This window comes from Pararge aegeria, chromosome 16 (assembly GCF_905163445.1).
Source record: "Pararge aegeria chromosome 16, ilParAegt1.1, whole genome shotgun sequence".
NCBI lineage: Eukaryota > Metazoa > Arthropoda > Insecta > Lepidoptera > Nymphalidae > Pararge > Pararge aegeria.
Genome location: NC_053195.1, coordinates 2,334,534 through 2,358,011, shown reverse-complemented (window position 1 = coordinate 2,358,011; position 23,478 = coordinate 2,334,534). Strand labels below are relative to the sequence as shown.

Sequence of the window (23,478 nt, the reverse complement as noted above, 5' to 3'; positions counted from 1 at the left end):
GTGTCCATTTGTATACATATATAGCGTGTTGTGTTTGTGTGGCTAGTTACCACCCTACCGAAAGATACGTGCCGCTAAGCGATTTAGTGTTCCGGTACGATGTCGTGTCGAAATTGATACAGGTAAGCCAATTACAGTAAAATTGCAGTCAAGGGCTTACCTGTAGTGGATACAAAAAAAGTTATTTATCTGCATTAAAACAGTAGGTAAATGTTAATTGTAATTAAAATTGATTTTATATGTTACTATCGTGTATTAAGACGTTAATAAATCAAATAAAATAATCAAAATACCGTAAATCCCAACATACGAGTAGGTACTTTAATTATTGGAAATACGAAAATATCGTAAAAAAAATTAATTAGGCTCATACCTACCTCTAAATTAATTCATTGATCAACCCGCAAAACTCGTTGCCAGATAACAGCAAGTTTTCGATATCAAGTAGGTATTTTTCTTATAACAACGTTTAACAACAGTGAAACTGGAAATGCAAATATAAGAGTATTTTTTTACTAATATTGTGTGTCTGGAATATTAATTAGGCTGCCCGTATTGTGCCTAGGTGGACATTAGCAACAAATAACTCCTTAATACTGTCAAAGTGTGTCAGAAGTCGGAACATGCACAATGTAGCGTTAGAAAGCACGCAAGAAAGGAAATAGTATTAAGTAATGAAAGTAGGTCATGGACTCTACTGTAAAAATAATCTTTTTGAAGAACCCTCCGTAATAATACGTTTCTTATTAATTCTTTAACACCACCGAATCAAGAAATTCCACTTTTCAGATTTTACGTTTCCATTTGGACTGACGTAACAACCTGTTAACTTGTATCCTATCCTAGGAGCTGAGTAGGCATGTCTCTACTCTGTACTCTTCTGCTGCGAGTATTTAGTTTCAATACCAGCAGCATTAAAGATAAATTATTCATATATTCCACATCAGTTGAACAATGAGGCGTTCTTCTAACAGCGCAATCTCTTCCCATTTCTGCACTCCTGGTATAACGATTCGCAAAAAGTTATGAAAATCGCATTTCCGCGTTTGTTCAAGGGGGGGACCCTTGCTAAAATAAAAAGCTGTAACCATCAGGGGTTATTGTAACGGCAAGCCAAAGAGTGCTGCTTTCAATTAGACTGCACGATTTCACGCCAGCCTGCAGAAATTTTCAAAAACACAAGCTCGAAATTCAAACTCCAACATTTTCTGCCAAGTTTCCTATCAAAAAAGCTGAGTAGGCATGTCTCTACTCTCTACTCTTCTGCTGCGAGTATTTAGTTTCAATATCAGCAGCATTTAAGATAAATTATTTATATATTCAACATCAATTAAAGAATGCCGCGTTCTTCTAACAGCGCAATCTCTTCCCAACTAATTTATTCCGTAATTACAAAATGATACTGAAGAGATTCAGAATTCTGGAATTTTCACCGAACCAGAAATTCGGAGTTCAAGCCCTTTATATAAAATATATTAAGTAGTAGAGAGCAATCGAATTTTAGTTTTTTATCTTTAACTAGTTTATCTCTTGCTTTGAAGCTAATTATTGATTTGAAATGTAATGTGAATTATAAAAATGATTAGATGAAATGAATGGTAGATTCACTACAAACATACATACTTGACGTTTCAAAAGTGCTTATAATGCAGGCCTACTTGAAATAAATGAATTTGAATTTGAATTTTGAATTTGATTAGATCTACCCATATGCGTTGATTAAATTGATTTCATTACGATAGTATTGGTTTAGGTGCGCATTATTTAAGATTACGTGCCTACCTACTTCCTGAACGGGGGATTTTATTGTCGCACTTACGTCTTGAATATGCGCATTCAACTACATCTGTTTGATTGTTTGTACCGAATAGGCTCTGGAACTACTGGATCGTTTTTTTACAATTTCTTTACCAATGGCGAATAAAATTATCAGGGAGTAAAAAAGGCTATACTCATCTATTTTCAAATAAAAAAAGCCTTCAGAAAATATCTATAATGTCACCCACAGTGATAATATTTTGCCTACCCATAAAATTTTACATCCAGCGTGCACTGTGAAAAATATTGATGATACATAATAATATGTTAATTTAAAACTTATTATTAACTAAAAAAAATACGTGAGGATATTTATCTAACTGGACAATAGCAGATTCAAGAGGTTGCCATTATATCATTACGTTTAGTTCTCGCGGGTGAAACCGCAGGTATATACGAGTAAGTATATTACTTGGAAAATAATATACGGAAAACGTTCAAAACACTCCCTGTTACATATAAACAGCTAGATCGTTGAGAGCTTGCTATTTTGTCGTGGTCCGTGCGCATGGACCTATCGATCCTCCCCGTTGCCAAATGACTCGGCATAAATACATTACGCAAAAGTTGAAATTTCTTAATTTTCTCGTATGGTTTCTTATTAAAGGTTATCAATTTTACGAAAAGTGTTAAATGCTGAATGAGTTAAAAGTGTACTTTATTTAGAAAGTGTGTCAATGAAAACCTATTTTATTTAAACTTCATAGTTATCTCTTCTTTGAACTGTTTTTCATGTAAACTTAGTGTGAAAATCCTTACTGTTTGATAAAGTTAAAATGTTGAAGGACTACGAAGTTGTGACGCTGTCGCTGAAATATTATAAGGACTTGGATGCTAAGGTTTGTGATTTTCTTTATCTTTCGGCCCACTTCATAGACAAGGCTAGATGATATCAGTTCTAGGGATTTCGTGGCGATGACTCCTTAGGTAGGTATATTAGAGATACCGTCCGCGTTCACAACGGTTTTTTACAAATCGCACGGGAACTGTAAGGATGCCAAGGATTTTTGTGATAGTGGATAGATAGATAGATAGATAAATTCTTAATACTTAGATAGAGAAGAAGATTACTTAATACTTATATTTATTATTTATTATTTAATTTTTAATCAAAAACCTTTTATAGTTTTCTCAGCGCTCACAAATTACTAACTAATTGTAAAGGCAAAATTTTGCTACTTTTGGTCATAATATTACAATTTTCTCCAGCTTATGTTACTTCGTAAAAATTAAGCTTTCTGTTGGTAAAAAAAATAAATAAATAGAACCTATTTGGTACATCAACAATCGATGGCCGATTGGCGCATAGGGTAGCGACCCTGCTTTCTGAGTCCAAGGCCGTGGGTTCGATTCCCACTACTGGAAAATGTTTGTATGAAGAACATGAGTGTGTGGGTGTTTATATGTATATTATAAGTATTTATTTTATTTATTTATTTATTTATGTATATTATTCATAAAAATATTCATCAGTTATCTTAGTACCCAAAAAACAAGCTACGCTTACTTTGGGACTAGATGGCGGTGTGTGTATTGTCGTAGTATATTTATTTATAAAAAAAAAACTAGAAATCTTTCCTCTATTGGTTTATATATTGGTGGCTATTGCAAGATATTTTTCAATTTTTAATGAATTTACCGTAACTTCTTTAAGTAACTTTGAAGAGGAAGGTGGAACCATACAAAAAACAAAGGGATTAGATGCGGATTTTACACATATATATCTACACGTAAAAACTGACATGAACCTTTGGCTGCGTGAATAGAATGAGAAGGTATTAGGCCTCTATCCGTAACTTTCTAGATAGGTAGATTTTTCAAGCCTTTAAATGCGAAATATGAATGTGCATGTTTCCTAAAGATGTTTTTCCTAATTATTAAAGAGTGTAAGCCTAGTGATACAATTTTTAATATTATCAAAGCTTATTGTGACAGAGCTCGTCTGGAAGAGCTACCGGCCTATCGCCATGCTTATATCCCTAACAGCAGCATTGTTACAATGCTGTGTTCCATTCTGAAAGGCGTAGTTGCCCGTGTAATTATAGGCATAGGCTCGGGTTTTCAAGCATGTGGTGTCTCGGTATGGCGTAGAGGTTCAGCTGGGTTTTAGTGGCTGACGGACAGACGATGGCACGTTGGAGGACGTGTTCCTTGGATGCCCTGCGAAGTGTTGATCTGTGTGAGAGGCGATTATTTTTTACTTACTATCAGTTGGGCCCTGTCCATAGTAATAATTATTAGGTACTAAAAATTTGCTTGTATCACAAGTGTGATACAAGGATCTTTACCGTAAATTTTAGTCAGTCGAAGTTGTCTTTTCCTTATAATTATTTTGTGAAAACTGAAGTTTTCCTCATAGCTTAAGTTATATTATGTGATAGGTATCATTGGGTATATCTACCTTTTAAACTGGGGTTTACCATTTACAAGTATGCATGGTACTTACGTAGAAAAGGATAACAAGGAAAACCTTATGCGATAAACCTATAGATTAAGAAGTACTTTTTGTTTTTTTAGGGTTCCTTAGACCTAAAGTCCATCTGTTCTGTTTATTATTCATATGGGGAATCCTCATGGATATTGCAAGGGAAGCGAAATGGTTTTCTGAGTTCTTAATAATACAACTATCTCAGGTTCAGAAATTACCGGTGATTAAATAGCAATGAGATATTTATCTATCTGATTAGAATTTGTTGTTTTATTATAATCCTCACTTCTTTCGCTCAAGATCCAAGAGGTAGGCATTAATTCCGACCTTGACTTTTTATGGAATAAAATTACGATAATTTACATGTTATAAATGTGAAAATTTTATTAATATATTTCAGCTTGTTTAAATTAGATTAGCTTAGATGCACGCGACTAAGTCCACGTTTTCATTTTTTTATCCTTAGTTAATTCATGTCCAGGATAGAAGTTGCAAGTTATGTTTAAGTAAAATTTCAAAATAGATTTAAGTATGCCCGTTTTCGTCGCCTATATCGAATGCCTAATAATTTAGGCGAAGTCTCATTGATCACTATTTATTAGTGATCGGTGTGATGTCTATAGAAAAAAATCGTTTCACCAACTCTTAATTGGTAACTATTGGTGATGGTAGGTTCCTAGGAGTCTCCTTAGATTAGTTACTTACCGTTAGTGAAAACGGGCATTATCGTAGTTTAGGCAGAATTGTCCATACTAATGTATTCTTCTATTTACTACCTTGATAATTCATCTAAAGCAATATTCTTTGTCTTTTATTTTTCTTGAAAAGCTTAACTTTAGAAAGATTGACTATCTAAATTGACCAAAAATCTCATTATAGTCCTCAATAATGACCATAAATATAATTATATAGTCTTATGCCCTAAAAATATATGACCTTTCAAAGTCAAATATGTACTCAGATAGACCTATAGCAGACATTTGATGCGTAGGTAAGTACCTACATTTTTTTTACATGGAGCGATAAAGGAAATATATTTTTCCTAAATCACTTGAGAACTGTTCCCGAAGGCTTTCCGGGGATAAAATAAATATTGAATAAATATATAATATTTAATATTTTTATTAATAATATACATAAATACAAAGTATCCTATGTACGACTAACTAAGTTATGTGTGAAATTTCGTCAAGATGTGCTATTACGCCAAACAAAGGTAACAAATAAACAAACAAATATTTTATATTATTAGTACCTATACACACTTTCGCATTTTGAATATTGATGACCAAGAACTACTTAATGATTTTATTATACCACTTTAAATGATAAATGTATGCGATAATATTTATTCTCAAAAGAGGCGTAAATTTATAGGTGCAATGCACTAAAAATTACTCTTAAAAAAACCGAACGTTCACTTGTAGGTATACCTACGAAAAAATCAACGTTTTAATTACCTACCTCATACGGTTTGCTTTATGAATAAAAATAAATAAATGTTATTTCTTCACATAATACAATAGTTCAAAAATAATTAAACCGGAATGGAGCTTAACTGCCATGGCTTAAATAAACCCATTACCAGCCCACTAAAGGGCACGCATCACCAACCCGCATGAGAGCAGTATGGTGGGTCTGTTCTCCAAAATCTTCTCAACTATGAGAGACGAGGCCTGCACCCAGCCGTGGGACTTTAATAGGCGGCGGGTGATGATGATTACAGGGCACGGTTTCTTCTCGGAAGAAGATGGGTTTACGCTGTAGCACCACGCTGGCCAAGTTCGGATTGGTAGACTTTGAGAACGTTATAGAGAACTCTCAGGCATGCAGGTTTCCTAACAATTTTTCCCTTCACCGTTATAATTGAGATTCAAGTGAAATTTGAATTTCTTGAATTTAAAAAACGTACATAACTTGTTCAGTATAATGATGGTTTCAAAATGCTGTTGGGCTTACAACGTTATTGTAGTGCATCTGAAATGTTCGCGAGGGCTCATACTGATAACTTTTTTGCCATCAGAAGAACACGAATAGCATACTTGATATAAAGAACGTGGGTAAGCAGTAACAGCTCTCTAATCTATACTTATAATAAAACTGTAACTGGAAGATTTCTGTACATTTAATATATTTTGAAAATTTTGATCGGGGGATGCTTTATAATCGATACTGAACCAAAACAGATTTTTATTTAATTTTTGTCTGTCTGTCTGTCTGTCCGGGCATCACGTGAAAAATACTGAACGGATTTAAATACAATTTGGTATAGTGGTAGCTAATATTCCGGGTCAACGTATAGGCTACTTTTTATTCCCATAAACAAAAAGTTTCCTCCGGGAAATGGGATGAAAGTTTTTACAAATTTTACTTCATATCTCCGTTAAATTTGCACCGATTTTAAACATTCTTTTATTATTTGACAGTGTGTACTACCTAACATGTATTGTCTAATTTTAATGAAGATCTGATAAATACTGTCGGTGATCAAGGACATAATTCTTTACAGATAACAGCAAGGTGCAAGGTATATGGGACAACGATCGATTGCTTGCGTACCATCCTATTAATATTATAAATGCGAAAGTTTGTGAGAACAGATGTATGGATCGATGGATGTATGTATGGATAGATGTTTGTTACGCTTTAACGCCACAACGAATGAACCGATTTGGCTAAAATTTGGCAGAGATAAATATAATATAGTCTGGCATAGCTCACAGGCTTCTTTTTATCCCGGAAAAGCAAACAGCTTCTACAGGATAGCATCGCTATTTTTGCCCCATTTGTCGTTCAAAATCCGCGCAACGGAGTTTTCGATTGATTGAGATTTTTATTTGGATAGGCATAATTGACGTGTTTTTTTTAAGTCGACTTATTCGCGGACGAAGTCGCGCGGGTCCGCTAGTACATATATACGACTCTCCAATTTACAAGCGATATATTAAAATCCACGTAGGGCTGCAAATTCTAATTTGTAACTATATTGTATATTTAATATTATTCGGTTATATAATAATGTAAATGGGTCATAGTTACCAAATAAACAATTAATATAATTATAACTTTTAAAAGTTGTTTGATGGAGCGTGCCGCGTTTATAACCGTTTTTTACAAATACCGTTTTTACCTAACAAATTCCACAGAAAACATTAAGCTACTAGATGGTAGAGGGCGTTAGCTATTACTTTTTAATGGCCTGTTTTAAATAATAATTAGAACTTGCATTTCGAGAGACGGGCACACTGAATAAAAAAAAAAATTATCTCTTTAATGGTGGATGGGTTACCGATTAATTTTGCTCTAATAAAAATAATAGATCAAGAAAAACTAAAAAAAATCGCTATTATGAATAAACTAAAAGAAAGAAAATAGTTTTGTTTTTTATACCAAGCGTGTTTTTTTAGTTTGTTTGAACTATTTAATTATTGAGATTCCGTTGCGTGCGATACGTGAACGGAAAACGTTACGCCAAAACGACGGATGTATGTAGTAATTATGGCGGAATTGTTCCTCTTTAAAAGTTCTAAAAAACAGCCGGAGACGTCGTACGATTCTTAAGAAGTCAAGGTAAGTATGTCCAAACAGATTTTAAGATAATACTGTCTAAACTTTTTAAAGCTGTGGTATGGCCTCTGATAATAAACCCCTGTGTATCTACATTTGTAAGATAATTTGGTAAACCATCGAATTTAATCTTTATTGACATCACTAAAGATAGCAGCTAGGTAATTATGGAATAAATATTTGCCCGAGCGCATAGGCCATAACAATAAACCTTATTATCTAAACCACGAGGATATATAAATATTTTTGTACGAACTTGTTATTAACAACAATACTCCGACTTTTCTTTTTTCTTTTCTTTTATGTGAAATTATTAATAACGAATAAGAAACAGGCATGTATCTTTGCATCGTTCGAGTCCATACAGGACAGCAGTGTATCGATAATGCAGTCGTATTTATTTCAAAATATCCACCAACTCAATGCCATGAACATTGGTTGTTAATCAAACATGATAAAAGACTAACTAGGACACTGGGAGGTATCTTAGCATCGTTTGAATCCATGTAGAACTTAGGTGCATCGATATAGCAGTCGTATTTATATCAAAATACCCACCACCTCAATGTCATGAACATAAATATCTGGCAAATATGAATTTATAGTTATCAAAAGTTTAATTATATACCCACTTTTTAATTTACTGTAACACATAATTTAAATTGTTTCTTGAAAACTATTCATTAATTAAATAATTGTTATTAGCGTAATTGTAAAAAAACTAATTAATAAAAATATAAAATTATGTAACACTATATATGTTTTTATTCCAATACAAGTTAGCTCTTGACTGCAATTTCACCTGAGGGTAACCTATTTAGAGGCATGGCAGTCTTATTAAACCGTGACAGTTTAAGCGCGGCATCGTACCTAACATGACCTGGATCGAACCTTCGACCTTTCACTTTCGAGTGCAATCCCCAGAGTGAGCATAATTTTCAAAATTTTCTCTAATTTGAAAATTCCTGACATGTTTGCTCGGTTCCAACTTAGACTGAAACATCACTTATCGCCATGTGAGATTGCAGTTATTTATAATATAACTATTAGTGGAATAAAAAAAACACTGGTCTGTTACTGAGATTTTTTTTCAGAAAACTTTAGATCCGTACTTAAACATGTTAAGCACTAATTTAAAAAGACAAAATAATAAATACATTCATTATTAAAAAATCAATCATCATCAAAAATGGCGGGTGTAAGATGCATATTTAGCTCGTATGTTTTGCACTTTCAAAACACGCGACTCCATGTCATTAAGGCTAGGACGCAAAAACTACATGGGAAACCGGTGACAGATCACTGCACAGCTTGGTATGTGCTGAGTGCACACTGGAGCCTGAAATGAAAACTTAACCAAGAATGATAAAATAATCACATATATGCATATTTAATTTTTATTGGTAGTTGACGTCTGTAGTTGAAGCATTTTATGGTTAATGTCATCTTCATCAACAAAATGTAATAAGCATAATTAAATTGTGAGAACCTTGTTGGTTTGTGAGATAAAAAAAAACTATATGCCTCTTATGTGTAAAAGTACAGTAGTAAATAAAAATTAGCTATAAAACATTAAATCAAGAGGTCTGAAAGTAATGGTATCTTTTTCATAGTGTTTGCCGGGAAAAAAAGCAATATTTTTAGACTTGTCATTTTATAGGAGATTTTTGAAACACCGAATTGGTACTAACCGAATTTAACTAATATCGTTATATCCCGCAATGACTTAATATGAAATTTTCACAAAAAATTAAATAAATGTCAAAATCACCATCGACAAAGAGATTGGTAAACAAACGTAAAAAATATAGCAAGAATAGGCTTTTTTCACGTTTCTTATAACAATTTTAAAGGGCCCAACAAAGAAATACAACGGCTGAATACACTGTCTGGGTGTACACACTACACACTAGCCTTACAAACTGCAAATTTACGTGACATAACGCATGCGTCTTATGTCAACTACGCTATTTCCTGTATGCAGCTTTATATCTCGTTATCGATACCGAAGAACCGAGTCCCGCACTAGCGGCCAGTGTAGATGCGTTGTCGAGAAATATAGGCCGTTCCCTTAACGCGAGCGCGAAAAAAAAAAGAAAATCGGAAATTATCTGTGTCTCGGTTCGATTTTCAAAACATCACGGGGGTGTAAAATAGAATGAACAGTAAATGAATTACAAATATATACATGCTTTGCATATCTGTGCTGCATAATCGTGCTGCCAAATTAAATTTTGAAGATTGCGAATTTTTAGGTAAGTTTGATATTTTTTAATTTTTGTTTTTCGAACGCATGCAATGGAGTAGAATATATATTTTTCTGTATTTCATCGGGAATATCATGTAGGTAGGTACCTTATCACAGAGCCAGAAAAAGCTAATTTGCAAATAAGATATTTGTAAACTCTTTTGTAATTCACATGAATACTACCCTATTTTTTTTTTGTTACGCAAATTTGATTCTAGGCAAGAGTTTGAAAATTATCGGATGGATTAAGGAAATTAATTAAGTTTTTCTTAAAAAATTACGGAATGGCGTAGCTCTCATAGCACATTTAGGCGATGGTCCTGGTACCACTAAAATCTAATAGATTCAGTAAAGCCTGCAAACGTCAAACAGCGTGAAGATCTAACAAAAATCTAAATAAAAGGCACGTGCCCAACAGTTCAAATTAAAAGGCTCTAGAGTCTAGATGATGATGACGATGATCAATCGGCCAAGTCTAACATACCTTGAACGGTTCATCTTCATTGTTTCACCACGTTCTTGCTGCAGTGGTGAAACAATTTAAGAATTTTGAATTTCCTCGTTATATCCGATCGGCGGGTCGTCTTTTGCCTCGACTAGTTACCACCCTTACGACAAAGACGTGCCTCTAAGCGATTTAAAATTCCGGAACGATGTCGTGTTCTGACTGCCATACTCCTAACAGGTTGACCCAATACCATCTTAGACTGCATCACCACTTATCACAGGTCAGATTTAAGTCGAGGGCTAAGTTGCAATAGAATAAAAAAATCCCTAAAATGTCATGACCGATTACTAAATGATTTATTTTAAAAATACACCAAATTATGAAAAACAGAAAGAATCTTTTATATAAGGGTATAAACAAAAAAAAAGGTATAAACTAGTCTTCTATTTCTTGTTCTTGATACGATGCGATATATATACGATGTGAATTGTGATCCTTATGGGTCTTTACTCAGCATGTTCGCTGTAGCTCTTAGGACCTAGTGCTAATCTTCTGTGAAGCCAGACGTGAAGTTTTAAAGTCAGGCACAGTCAGACCAACGAAGAAATACCGAAATTAACATCGCCGGTTTAGGAAGTCTGTTATAATAATAACATTTCTAATATCACAGTAAATTACACAAAATGCCTATTTGCATATAATGGCTACGCAATACGCAATGCAATTACTTTTTTATTCTTACAGATTGATTGTCCTTAATATAAACCGCGTTTGTCATATTTTTCCATTAATCTTAGGTAATTATAATCGCATTATACTTCCTTATTTGCGAAATTAAAGGTGCTTTTTATTATTCGAAATTTACTATTATCTACTTACTAGAAATTTAAGGCATATGTTTAAGAAATCACTATGCCAACTTTTAGTGTCATGAAAATGCTATAGGTTAGTTATTGAAATTTTTTAATGACAAGGTTGCTTGGAAGCATCCGGCTCCGCTTTCAGCTCTCACAAGATAGAAAAATGAATGTTAAAATGCAAAATGTAAATTGTTGATGTTGGAAAAGAGCAACTGCTGAGTTTCTTGCCGGCTTCTTCTCGGTAGAATCTGCCTTCCGAACCGGTGGTAGAATCACTACAAACAGACAGACTTGACGTTTCAAAAGTGCTTATATTAAGCCTACTTGAAATAAATGAATTTTGAATTTTGAATTTTGAATTTTGAATTTTGAATTTTGAAATGAAAATAGAAGCCGATTTTGATGAGCTATTGGCGTTACACTCGCTTGAATTTCGAACTGATATGTTTTAAGATTATAAGGAAGTTATCAACGTGGTCTTTTTACTTTTATAATTTGTTTAGTATTACTAATTCTCTAAATACGCGAAAGTAGGTCATTACTACCTCCATTCTAAAAAACAATGTATGAATGTGCTCAATATTATTTTTTATGACCAACATAAAAAAAGGTGAAATATATATTGGTGAGACAACAAAATATAAAAACATATAATAATAACTCTTGACAAGTCTTAATATAATGTAGGCACTTAGATCACGCAATCTTGTGTCTGAAAAACATTGATTTAATATGTTACTATCGTCATTGCTGTAAAATCCCTAAATTTCATATCAATCAATGATAATAATTATCTGTATAATTAATAAAAGATATATAAGTAAACTTTTCTTTAGTAGGTAGGTACTAACCTATCGTGGGTCAGTTTCGTAAAAAGTGGGCGTCAAATCGATCTCGTTTTTTTTTTTTTGCGTGGTGGAAAAGCTTTTTTGTTACCTCCGACCCTTGGACAAGACGGGGGCTAGGTGCGACTCACCCCTCTAAAGGTGGTAATACCCAAACTAAAAACCACCAAGCCATGTCCCTGCTGTTGGCTTTGTTAGACGCCCGGGGAACAAATCTATCTTCCCTAAAAAAAATACATCAATATGAAAAAAAAACCTGTAACTTAATCAAACCATCCTATCGTGTTTGTTTTTTTAAAGAAAACAAAAGAAACGCAGAGCTTCAAACAGCTTAAGCTAGTTATTTAATAAGTTCGTACTCCGTGACAAATCAATCATTTTATCGCCAAAAAATGTTCGACGTTGCATACATACAGCTATACCTAATTGAATATGAAATCCACTGTATACGTGCGACTCACACTTTACCAGTTTTGACTTGATAAAAATATAATTATGTTAGAGTTTTTAAGTATATTCAATATAATCAACTTTGTATGTGTTATTGAAAACAAAATAATTATATCGATATATTATTTTGCATGTAGGAACATCACGTACATTCTCACTATCTGCGCGCCAAAAAACGTAAAAGCAATTTCATCGATTACCTGCTTACAAAGATCTTAAACGAACATTACTGATGGAATTCATGATATTTTATGAAAATTAAGCTCAATTTGCAATTTGTACAACTAGCTGTCCCGGGGAACTTCGTACCGCGGATCATTTTTTTTTTCATGAATGTTATATTTTAATACTTATTATCCTATTCCGGTCTTAGAGGAATCCAAAAAATCAAATAATATTAAAATTGGCCCAACCTTTCTTGAGTTATAAATGGTGTAACTAACACAACTTTCTTTTATATATATAGATTATTCATTGTAAAGTCAATATCTCCTGAGGATGACTCCGTTTTCAGAGCGAAACGTGCGTAGAGGGTACATTGCCGAAGATCTGTTTGGTGTGGAGACTAAAGATTGAAGTTGAAATCTGTTTGGTGTTATTTATAATTTCACCAAAATCATTCTCCTGCTTTTAGCGGAGTATAGCAAATGAAGCTTAATTTTCATAATCTTACTATTACACCTGTCGCCAAGCGATTCAGATTTCCGGTATGATGTCATAATATAACTGCCACACTCATCTTAGACTGCTTTATTAACATTAACTTACCGCCAGGTGAGACTGCCGTCAAGTGCTAACTTGTAAAGTTGTAATATATAAACAACAATGTTTTAGACTCGCTTCAGGATTCAATGATACGACAGCGTACCAAGAAACCAGTCTGTCCTGAAATTAGATTCCTTGTCTTGTATAATAAAAACTGTAATTTTGATAACAAAGTGCGATTGAAATCATATTTTCCTCACACACACATATTTATTCATTGTCCAAGACTGTTCGCTTGAATCGTAATAATAAATTACGCGATTGGACTTTACCTTCGATGTTATGACAGAAAACATTAATTCTACAATGTAAAGTTACGACTTTTCTAGTTATATCTTTAGCGTCTTACTTACGACGGAATTTTTTACATATTCTTATTTACCTTATCTACTGTTTAATGTGTTACTGTAGCATTTTTTTTTATTTTATCTATTTTAATTAGTGTATTTGGCTTTTGGCCATTATAATTAATAATAATAAATAAATGCTAATATTTCCGGTTTTTTCTAATCCATATTACAAACACATTTATCTTTTGATGATATTCGTAGATTGAGGAAAGATGTGCTCGCAATTCATAGATATTCCTTATTTGTTAAAAGTTTACAAACCAGGGTTTGTTTTATAATGACCTAGCTGTTGCCCACATTCTTCGTCCGTGTCTATTACGGTTTTTTAACAAAAACCGTGGGAACCGTTTGTTTTACTGGGATAAAAAGTACCTACCTATGTTACTCTCTGTTCTTGTAATATATCCCTTTGCCAAAAATCAAGTAGAATGGTTGCTTAACTAGGGCGTAAAATAAGGAAAAATAAACAAATAACACTATTTCGAATTTATAATATGTGTATGTGTATGGATATTCATTAACTTTTCTACAGTTTCATTTGATTGCAGTAAGGTTGGCTTAAACATTATTTTTCCTACAACATCCTGCCACTTTGTGGGATAAAAAATCAACAAGTGAGATAAAAAACCAAGCCCTTTTATTTGATATATTATGTTGGATCGATTTTCATTAAATATAGCAAAGAACATTCTCGACTTATTCACCTATTTTGCGGCCGATTGGCCGTGGGTTCTATTCCCACAACTCGAAAATGTTACTGTGGTGAACATGAATGTTTTTCAGTGTCTGGATGTTTATCTGTATTTTATAAGTATTTATGTTTATTCATTCTTAAAAATATTCATCAGTCATCTTACAAGCAACGCTTACTTTGGGGCTAGATGGCGATGTGTGATATTGTCGTAGTATATTTATTATTATTTACCTTTCAAATAAAACGAACAAAATCAAAATCGGTTCATCCGTTCGGATAATATGATGCCACAGACAGACGCACGGACACACGCATACATACACATCATACTTTAACACCCCGTCGTTTTTGCATCGGAGGTTAAAAATGGACTATAGGTCCTTTTCATCCAGTGACGTGCACAGGATTTCTGACCAGGGTATGCATAAATAAGGAAGATCGCATAAAATGGAAAAGTCCTTCGACAGTCCTACAAAAAATTAAGGGTAGGTAGGCAGTGCTTTAGTGCATGTACAAAGTGTTGTTGTTGTCATACTAGAGCATAAGTAACAAAATGAAGTTCAGCATAGGTATAATATTATTTGAAATACGATTATGTAGTTATAACAGATTGTATGATACTTAAAACTTGAGGTATCCTTTATATCACTTCGGCTTATCAAACAGTCGTATTACATAACAAGTGCTCAACTAATCTTAATCTAATGCTTAAAATGATAAATATTACGAGTGTTTAGTTACTTCATTTATCACTAAGTCATTATTGAGTGAACAATGGGCGTAGAAAATAACAACGTGTGAAAACAAATACCACACATATCTGGTACTTAGGCCAGGGTTGACGGACTGCAACTTCGGGCAATATCACTAGGCTTTATGAATGAATGAATGAATGAATTTCATTGTACACCACATAAACTGTATATAGAAAAGTTGTAAATAAAAATTTAACGAAAAGTATACAATTTGGCGGTTTACAAAAGTTAAATAATACAATCTCTTCCAGCAGGGCTAGCACCAGCCGGAGACAAAAATTATATCCCCCGAATATATCCCCTGACAGGGGATATAATTAACGTGTCCTTACCTTAAGCACAGGAAAATAGAATAGGAGAAGTTCATCCCTGTTTATTATTACACATTACATTATTTGGTTATTATTTCCGTTCGTGCGCCAATGCTCTGAGAATTGATAAAGCTATGGGAGAAGACAATTTTTTATCCTTTTTCCGAGGAGATAATTGTCTGGCTGGCCATGCAGGCAACAAACAGGTGCATATAAACAAACATAAATAGGTATCCCAAGCGAATTTTTGTTCTGGTACGATGACGCTTAGAAACCGATTAGGAATACCTTTAGGTTAAATATATCGAGCCATTACTATTGACTTAGCGTAATTCAGCAGTTTACCTATCTTTTAAAGATCAACATTTCATAAACGCAATAATTATTCTGGTTTGCGATAGGTGAAACCGGACGGGTGGGCTTCCAAGCAACCTTATATCGAGGAATTCAACCACCATTTTTGAAAGTTGTACCAAGTCCAAGAAATAAAGTCCTTACAATACATATGACCCTGGCATCATGTTGGAATACTTAGTTATGCAGCATTTTTTCACGCTAGCTAGTTGCTAGGCTAGCAAAGGCAGGATATACTTTTGAGGGCTAGGATGCGCACTACGCGATAATTATCTTCTCAGCCCTTTACCCGTATTTTTTCTACCGTGATTGACGAGATAATAACTCTCGTGGCGCGCATCCAGCCCTACAGCAGGGCTAGCAGAGGCAGGAGAATTATATCCTCCGATTATATCCCCTGACAAGGTATATAATTAACGTGTCCACCTGCTAAAGCACGGGAACATGGAATAGGAGAAGTTTACCCCGGCTTATTATTTGGACATTATTTTCACCTGTGCCAATGCTCGGCCCACATCCAGGGACCCTAGCGTATTCACGCTAGGCGGCTAGCATCCACGAACGGGACAGCTCTGCCCCGATCAAGTTTACCTACACCCCAAGGGTCGTGTGAGTGAAGAAATGGTATAAAATATGACAGCTATTCCGACGTCATGGCTTGTTTACTTGTAAAGCCCGCGGTGTTTACGTAGAACAATAAACAATGAAGTGTTTATTCCACAAGTGTATAGTGGAGGGATTAGGGTTCTAATGAGGTTTGCATCAGCATTATTAAAATAGATAAAATAGATTGCGATCGACATAAAAACGGTGCACCGCCTGTTTACTACAATATGAAGTATAGTAACTTGATAAATATTTATACTGAGAAAGGCAATAAAACAAATTACGGAATGTAAATAAAACCCATTTGGTACACAGTAAGATGTTAAAAATAAATAGGTTAAAGCATAGGTTGTTTGTTCACCGATAAGTTTGATTTAAATCTCATCCACGTAATGGTAAATCTGACATTTTATAAAGAGGATTAAACGTCAAACCTTCCAAACGTAAATCTGTCAAAGGGATTACAAAATTTAATGAATTAATATACTTTTATTGCACACAACAAATAGTACATAAAAAAAGTAGGTAGGTTTAACATAACAACGTATACAATTTGTGGGCCTTATTGCTTCATAGCGATTTCTTCCAGGCAAATAAAGGCGAAGAAAACGAAAATAATATAATATAATATATAAAATAATATGGTGCTATATGCACCACCTAAATATTTTCAGTATTTGTTTTTTTTAGAAAAAATATATATATAAAACAATACTTGTAACTAAATACAAACAAATAAATAATTAACTACCAATATAAATATAATATAAAAAAGGATATTTACAATTGTCTGTCCGCCATTTTTTTTTCCAAAATAGCGACCACGCTTAAAAACCTGTTAATAAATAGATAAAAAATATTTTATCTACTAGATATAGCTTCGGCTCCCATCCCGGGGGACGAAGTACGACGCCCGGTGCCGGGCCATTTTTAAAAACATCGCGAAGAAACCTGCATGCCTGAGAGTTCTCCATAACGTTCTCAAAGGCGTGTGAAGTCTACTAATCCGCACTTGGCCAGCTTGGTGGACTACGGCCTAAACCCTTCTTATTCTGACTTGTACTTTGTAGTATATAATAGGTTGATAATAACGATGATGACATTATGCAGTCTTCAAAAAGTTTCAGCTTTACCAGATTAAATCTATTAAAGTTGGCATGAAATATTGAATTTAGTTGTCATCGTGATGTAAAGATGTACCTATTTTAATGTTTTTTAATCCGCATTTTTGGTATTTCTATTTTATATCTCCCTACCAAATTCCAAGGTCATCCCTTTTTATCTACATACGACATTTTAATTTGAAATGAGTCAAAAAGCAAAATTGGTAAACAGGACTGTTTCTATGGGTGCTGTTTAAATTTATCTGAAACTTATCTCGGAATTTAGTGACGAAAACAATAAAGTAGGTACAGGTTAAGTAAATACATCTGAAACTTTATCGGAAAAGATTAATCTGACTGGATATCTTGACTTGCAGTTGATAAAACGTGACATTTGTCCAAAGATTTCGCAATTCTTTGGACAGAATCAAGTGTCTATCTACTCGAAAATATCGTGTGTTACAATCGAATCTAGGTTCAGTGTTTTTTTTTTACAGTTTAAGAAATTACCACATTGTTCATATAAATGTAAAATGCCTAACCTTTCGAAGCATCGCTATTTAGATCGTGTGGTTACTGGTGAATCACAGCGACCCAAGTGTGTGATTTTCTACCTACGTTTACTTATTCGATACCGTGATAGTTAACTACGATTTGTATGTTTTCGAAAGAGCGCCATCTAGTGACAGTAAGGTTTCCCAGTAACTAGATGGCGCGCCTCGATGTCATACAAGTCGCAGTCCAATTTCCCGCGATCTAATAAGTAAAAGTAGGTAAAAGCTGTCACACTAGGCACCCGTCCGCGGTATACAGCCTACTCTTCCACTACTAAATTCAATCTAGGTTCTGAAATTTTTGGGTAAAATTGATTATGAATTTCAGACGAGGTCTTTCATATATAACGTGATCGTTAAGGTCAAGTAAAAACTCAAAAATACAAGCAAATCACCCTAACGTTTATTGGTTTAACCGTTGACTTAATAAGTTACTATTAAACTATATATAGGAACATGCTCTGAGATTATTCTTAATATAATGCACCGTAAAACCGTGTTAAAATCAGTCTAGTGTTTTTTGAGGAAAATGGTACCACAAAAAATTTTTTACTACGTTTAGTAAAAAACGCATCCAAAGTATTCAATCATTTCGAGCGTTGCGGTCATATTATAGATTCACATTCGAGCAAAAAAGCGAAGCGGTAATAGTGCAGTGAGACTCGACTCGACTTAACTTTCGGGGACCGAGTTCAAATCCCAGCAAGCAACTCCCACTTAAAAGTTATGTGCGTTTTAAGTAATAAAAAATATATCTTGCTTCGAAGTTGAAGGAAAACATCGTGAGGAAACCTGCATGCCTAAGAGTTCTACATAATGTGCTCATCGGTACGTGGAGTCCACCAATCCGCACTGGGCCAGCGTGGTGGACTACGGCCCCTTCTCATTTTGGGAGGAGACCCGTGCCCTGTAGTGGGCCGGTAATTGGTTCATATGATGATGTTACGAATAAACATTGCCATCATTATATATCGGTGTTTCCTGCCATGTACAACCTGAATGCCTTCAAGACAAGAGTGAATAGGCGTTTTGTAGGCAAGCGTGCCCCAACTTAGACCTCACCATTGCTTTCATTAAGGACGATAATCTTTAAAATTAAAAAAAAACGGATAATTATAAAGACCCCAAACATTACGGCATTTCTATGAATAATGGAGGTAAGATAAGTGTTTTAATTTTCGGTATACTGAATTCCCTTTTAGAGTTAAATTATTTAGACGGCATGAACCATGTTTCCCTCGCGTATGAACACCGGTATAGCGATCGGAGTGTTTCCGGTAAGCCCATCGTTAGCAGCTGGTATGTTGACTGCTAATTTGTTCATGAGCATACCGAACTCGATGGCCACATCCTCTTCATTTCGCCCACCACCTTCGAGTCTCCGTGGCTATGCTATGGTAGGTATATAAAATAAATTCTTAGGTAGAAATTCTTCATTTACTAGTAGATTCGCAAGCAAATAAATACCCTTACAGCTCGTCTGAGGGAATACTAGTGCCATGCTTATTTGACTGGTTCCTGCCGGCTTGATGTGTTCCAGTCTGAAGGCCGTGGTTTCCGGTGTAATTACAGACAAGAGCCTCAGGTTCTTCTTTTCTACATGGTCAAGGATTAAAAAAACTAAACTGGATGGAAGACTTCGAAAGTCATATTTCCTTTCTTTGTCGAGTAGGTGGTTTGTGAGTGGCCACCACAAAAACCTGAGTTGTTTTTGTGGTGCTTAAAATTGTTATAAGATGATGTTCAAAAAGAGCAATCTACTGAGTTTCTGGTCGGCTCTTCTCGGTAGAATCTACAAACAAACTGACTCGACGTTTCAAAAGTGCTCATAAACTAGGTCTACTTGAAATAAATGAAGTTTGAAAATGTGACGTTTTGTATTAAAACAATTAAGTACAATTGAAAATTTTGAAAAAAACGTTTATCTTAAAATACTTGTTTTTGAGATATGTATGGTAGTTATAAGCTACGTTTCTATGCTTTTTTGATTAGCGACCGCGTGATAAACTTTGTTTTTCAGTCACTTATAGAGATACAGGTTACTTCCATGATACAAAACCTTTAGTGCACAACTGTTACTCTGTTGTTGTGTTATTGATGGGACAAACAAAACACTTTCGCATTTATAATATTAGTTTGGATGTGTGCGTGTACTGTATTCTCGGAAGTGGTGATAACCTAGTAGTTAGGACTTCGGCTTTACTTACCGAGGAGGGGTCGAGTTCGAAACCCAGCACGCACCTCTAACCTTTCTAAGTTATGGGCGTTTGAAAATATTACTTTAACGGTGAAGGAAAAACATCGTGAAGAAACCTACATGCCTTAGCGTTCTCCATAATGTTTTTAGAGGCGTGTGGAGTCCACCAATCCGCACTGAGCCTGCGTGGTGTACTAAGGCTTAAACCCTTCACATTGAGACCCGTGCCCAGCAGTGCCAGAACAGGCAGGAGATAAAAATTATATACCCCGAGGAAAGGATATAAATTTATCTTCTCCCACAGCTTTATCAACTCTCAGAGCACTGGCGCACAAACTGAAATAATATCCGAATATGTGTAATAAACGGCGGTAAACTTCTCTTAATCCATGTTCTCTTGCTTTAGCAGGTGGACACTTTAATTATATCCCCTGTCAGGAGATACAACCGGGAGATATAATTTTTTGTCCCCTGCCTGTGCTAGCCCTGCTGAAACACATAGAATAGGAGGATTTTATCCCTACAATGACGGCCGATTGGCGCAGTGGGCAGCGACCCTGCTTTCTGAGTCCAAGGCCGGTGGGTTCGATTCCCACAACTGGACAATATTTGTGTGATGAACATGAGTGTTTTTCAGTGTCTGGGTGTTTATCTATATATTATAAGTATTTATGTATATTATTCATAAAAATTATTCATCAGTTATCTTAGTACGCATAACACAAGCTACGCTTACTTTGGGACTAGATGGCGATGTGTGTATTATCGTAGTATATTTATTCATTTATACCTATATTTTATACACATAATTATTTGGAAATTATTTCCACTTGTACTCTGAGAGTTGATAAAGCTGTGGGATAAGATACACTTTTATCCTTTCCCCGGGGCGATAATAGCCACCATGCTAGCCGTGCTGTAGTGGGCCGGTAATGGGTAGATATGATGATGTCGATGATGGTACCGTATTCTTACCGTTACCGTTTTTCGTTATTCCCAAACTACATAGAATCACATAGGTCACCATCGCAGTCTGGATTAGGAGTAGACGAACTAGAATAAACTTGTCATCATTATTAATCATGATCTCACCTGATGAAAACAATACCTAATTAATATTTACCTTGTTTAGAGTGAGCCGTTAACTTCAAGGTAGCAAAGAGCATTGTAATTTTGATCCAGTACGATGTTATATTATCAAAATTAAGCTTAATTTGCTATACTCCGCGAAAAGCAGGAGAATCTGTGTGGTGGTATAAGGATTGAAGAAATTATAAATTACACCACACAGATTCTCCTGCTTTTCGCGGAGTATAGCAAATTAAGCTTAATTTTGATAATATATCATGGATTTCCGCAAAGTAACGCCTGCTTCTATCCAGTACAATGTTGTTTTTTTAACGACTTATTATTTTTTTTGGTGCTTTTGTTTGCAAATTATTAGCATTTTCTTAATACGCCTTTGGTTGCCTGGAAGAGATCAATATGTAGCTGTAAAGCCGCCAAATAGTTTCTTTTGTATTTGTCTTTTTTTTTGCTGTGTGTTTGGTTGTCTTTTAAGTCCTAGCTGAGCAATCAATCCACTTGATTTTTGGCTTTGAGTTAGTTGAAAGGACGGAGAGTTACATATTATTATGCTACTTTTTGTCTCAGAAACTGTTCCCACGGGAGTTGTAAAACAATCTTTATAAACGTGGGCTAAAATCGCGGGTAACAACTATTATTTACTACATTCAAGAGCTTATATTAAGACTCTTTGGGGAAAATATGTTTAATATTAGATAAACGAACTTTATATTAAAAAGTTTATAAGGTTTTTATACTTATATTTTAAAAACAACAACTCAGCCAATAACAAAATTGCAATAGTCGCAATGACATTATGGCATGTGTTGCACTGAAAATCTTTTCTTATTTGAAGTATAAGATATTCCTAGTATATCCACAGTAATTCTCTTTGAGCGTTAAGAGCCGAATATTAATTTATTATAATCTCTAATACGTACCTAATACCTGCCTACGTATCATAAATTATTTATTATCTTTTTAAACGTACTTGTAGATTTATTACAACAATATGCTGATTTTTTATTTATTTTTTATGCTAGTCATACCCCCTAATCGGTTACTACACGACATCGCACCGGAACACTAAATCGCTTAGCGGCACGTCTTTGTCGTTAGGGTGGTAACTAGCCACGGCCAAAGTCTCCCACCAGACAAGACCAGGGAAAATTCAGAAACAATAAATTCCCAAACTGCCTCATAATTATCATCAGTCATCTTAGTACCCGTAACACAAGCTACGCTTACTTTGCGAACTAGATGGCGATGTGTGCATTGTCGTAGTATATTTATTTATTTATTTTACAAAACTATGTTTATTTCTGCCGCTAAGCAGCATTGTTGCAATGCTGTGTTCCGGTCTGAAGGGCGTGGTTGCCGGTGTAGCTACAAGCACACGAGCCTTAACCCCTTAATCTCATGTTTAAGTTCACAGGGCGGCACGTTGCTGGACATGTTCCTTGCATGCCCTGTTTATAGGCGATGGTTTTCCTTACAATGGGCCCAGTGCCAGATTAACCACGTAGCGAGAGTAGCCATTGCTACGAGCCCCGCGCGTTAGTGGGCCCCGTATATTTAATACCGCTCATCTCTGCCTGACTGACTGACGGACTGACTGACAGTCACATACACGCACACACACACGCATAGACGTCGCCTATTGTAATTTACCACACTATTAATTACCCACAAAATTGTAACCTATAGATAGCAAAAACGTATTGTGTTTAAGATACATTTACACGAATTTAAGATACCTACGTATTGAGTATTGAATTCACTTGGCGACCTGGGCGGCCTGCGAAGCTTCTGGAAAGAGCTCGGCTGGCTGGAGTGACCCAGCGGGGAGCTGTGCCAGTGGCACTACGTACAACGGAAGGTTCCGGCCGACCAAGTGCGGAGACAAGCCTAGAGAAAGAAGAAAAGAAGAAGAAGAGTATTGAATTGTATATTTACTACTTTATACTTAAGAACCCATAGCAGATCATAGACTCTTTTAAGAATTTGCAACGGGCCCAGCGCTTGCTTAATCAGGCACTGCATGGCCCAGGTCTGCTAGG

General features: G+C 35.0%; 1 protein-coding gene across 3 annotated transcripts in view; it reads left to right on the top strand.

Annotated features, from left to right (window-relative positions):
- LOC120630742 (facilitated trehalose transporter Tret1) overlaps positions 1-23,478 on the top strand; it is a 71,215-nt gene that overhangs the window by 36,640 nt on the left and 11,097 nt on the right. The window contains exon 1 of one of the 3 annotated variants that reach the window (XM_039900039.1): positions 2,580-2,657. The exons of 1 other annotated variant lie outside the window; for it this stretch is intronic. In XM_039900039.1, the coding sequence (XP_039755973.1) occupies positions 2,595-2,657 (63 nt within the window). In that variant the 5' untranslated portion in view covers positions 2,580-2,594. Of the gene's footprint in view, positions 1-2,579; positions 2,658-9,846; positions 10,069-23,478 lie in introns of those variants that run through there. One more of the 3 variants, XM_039900041.1, reaches the window with a different exon arrangement.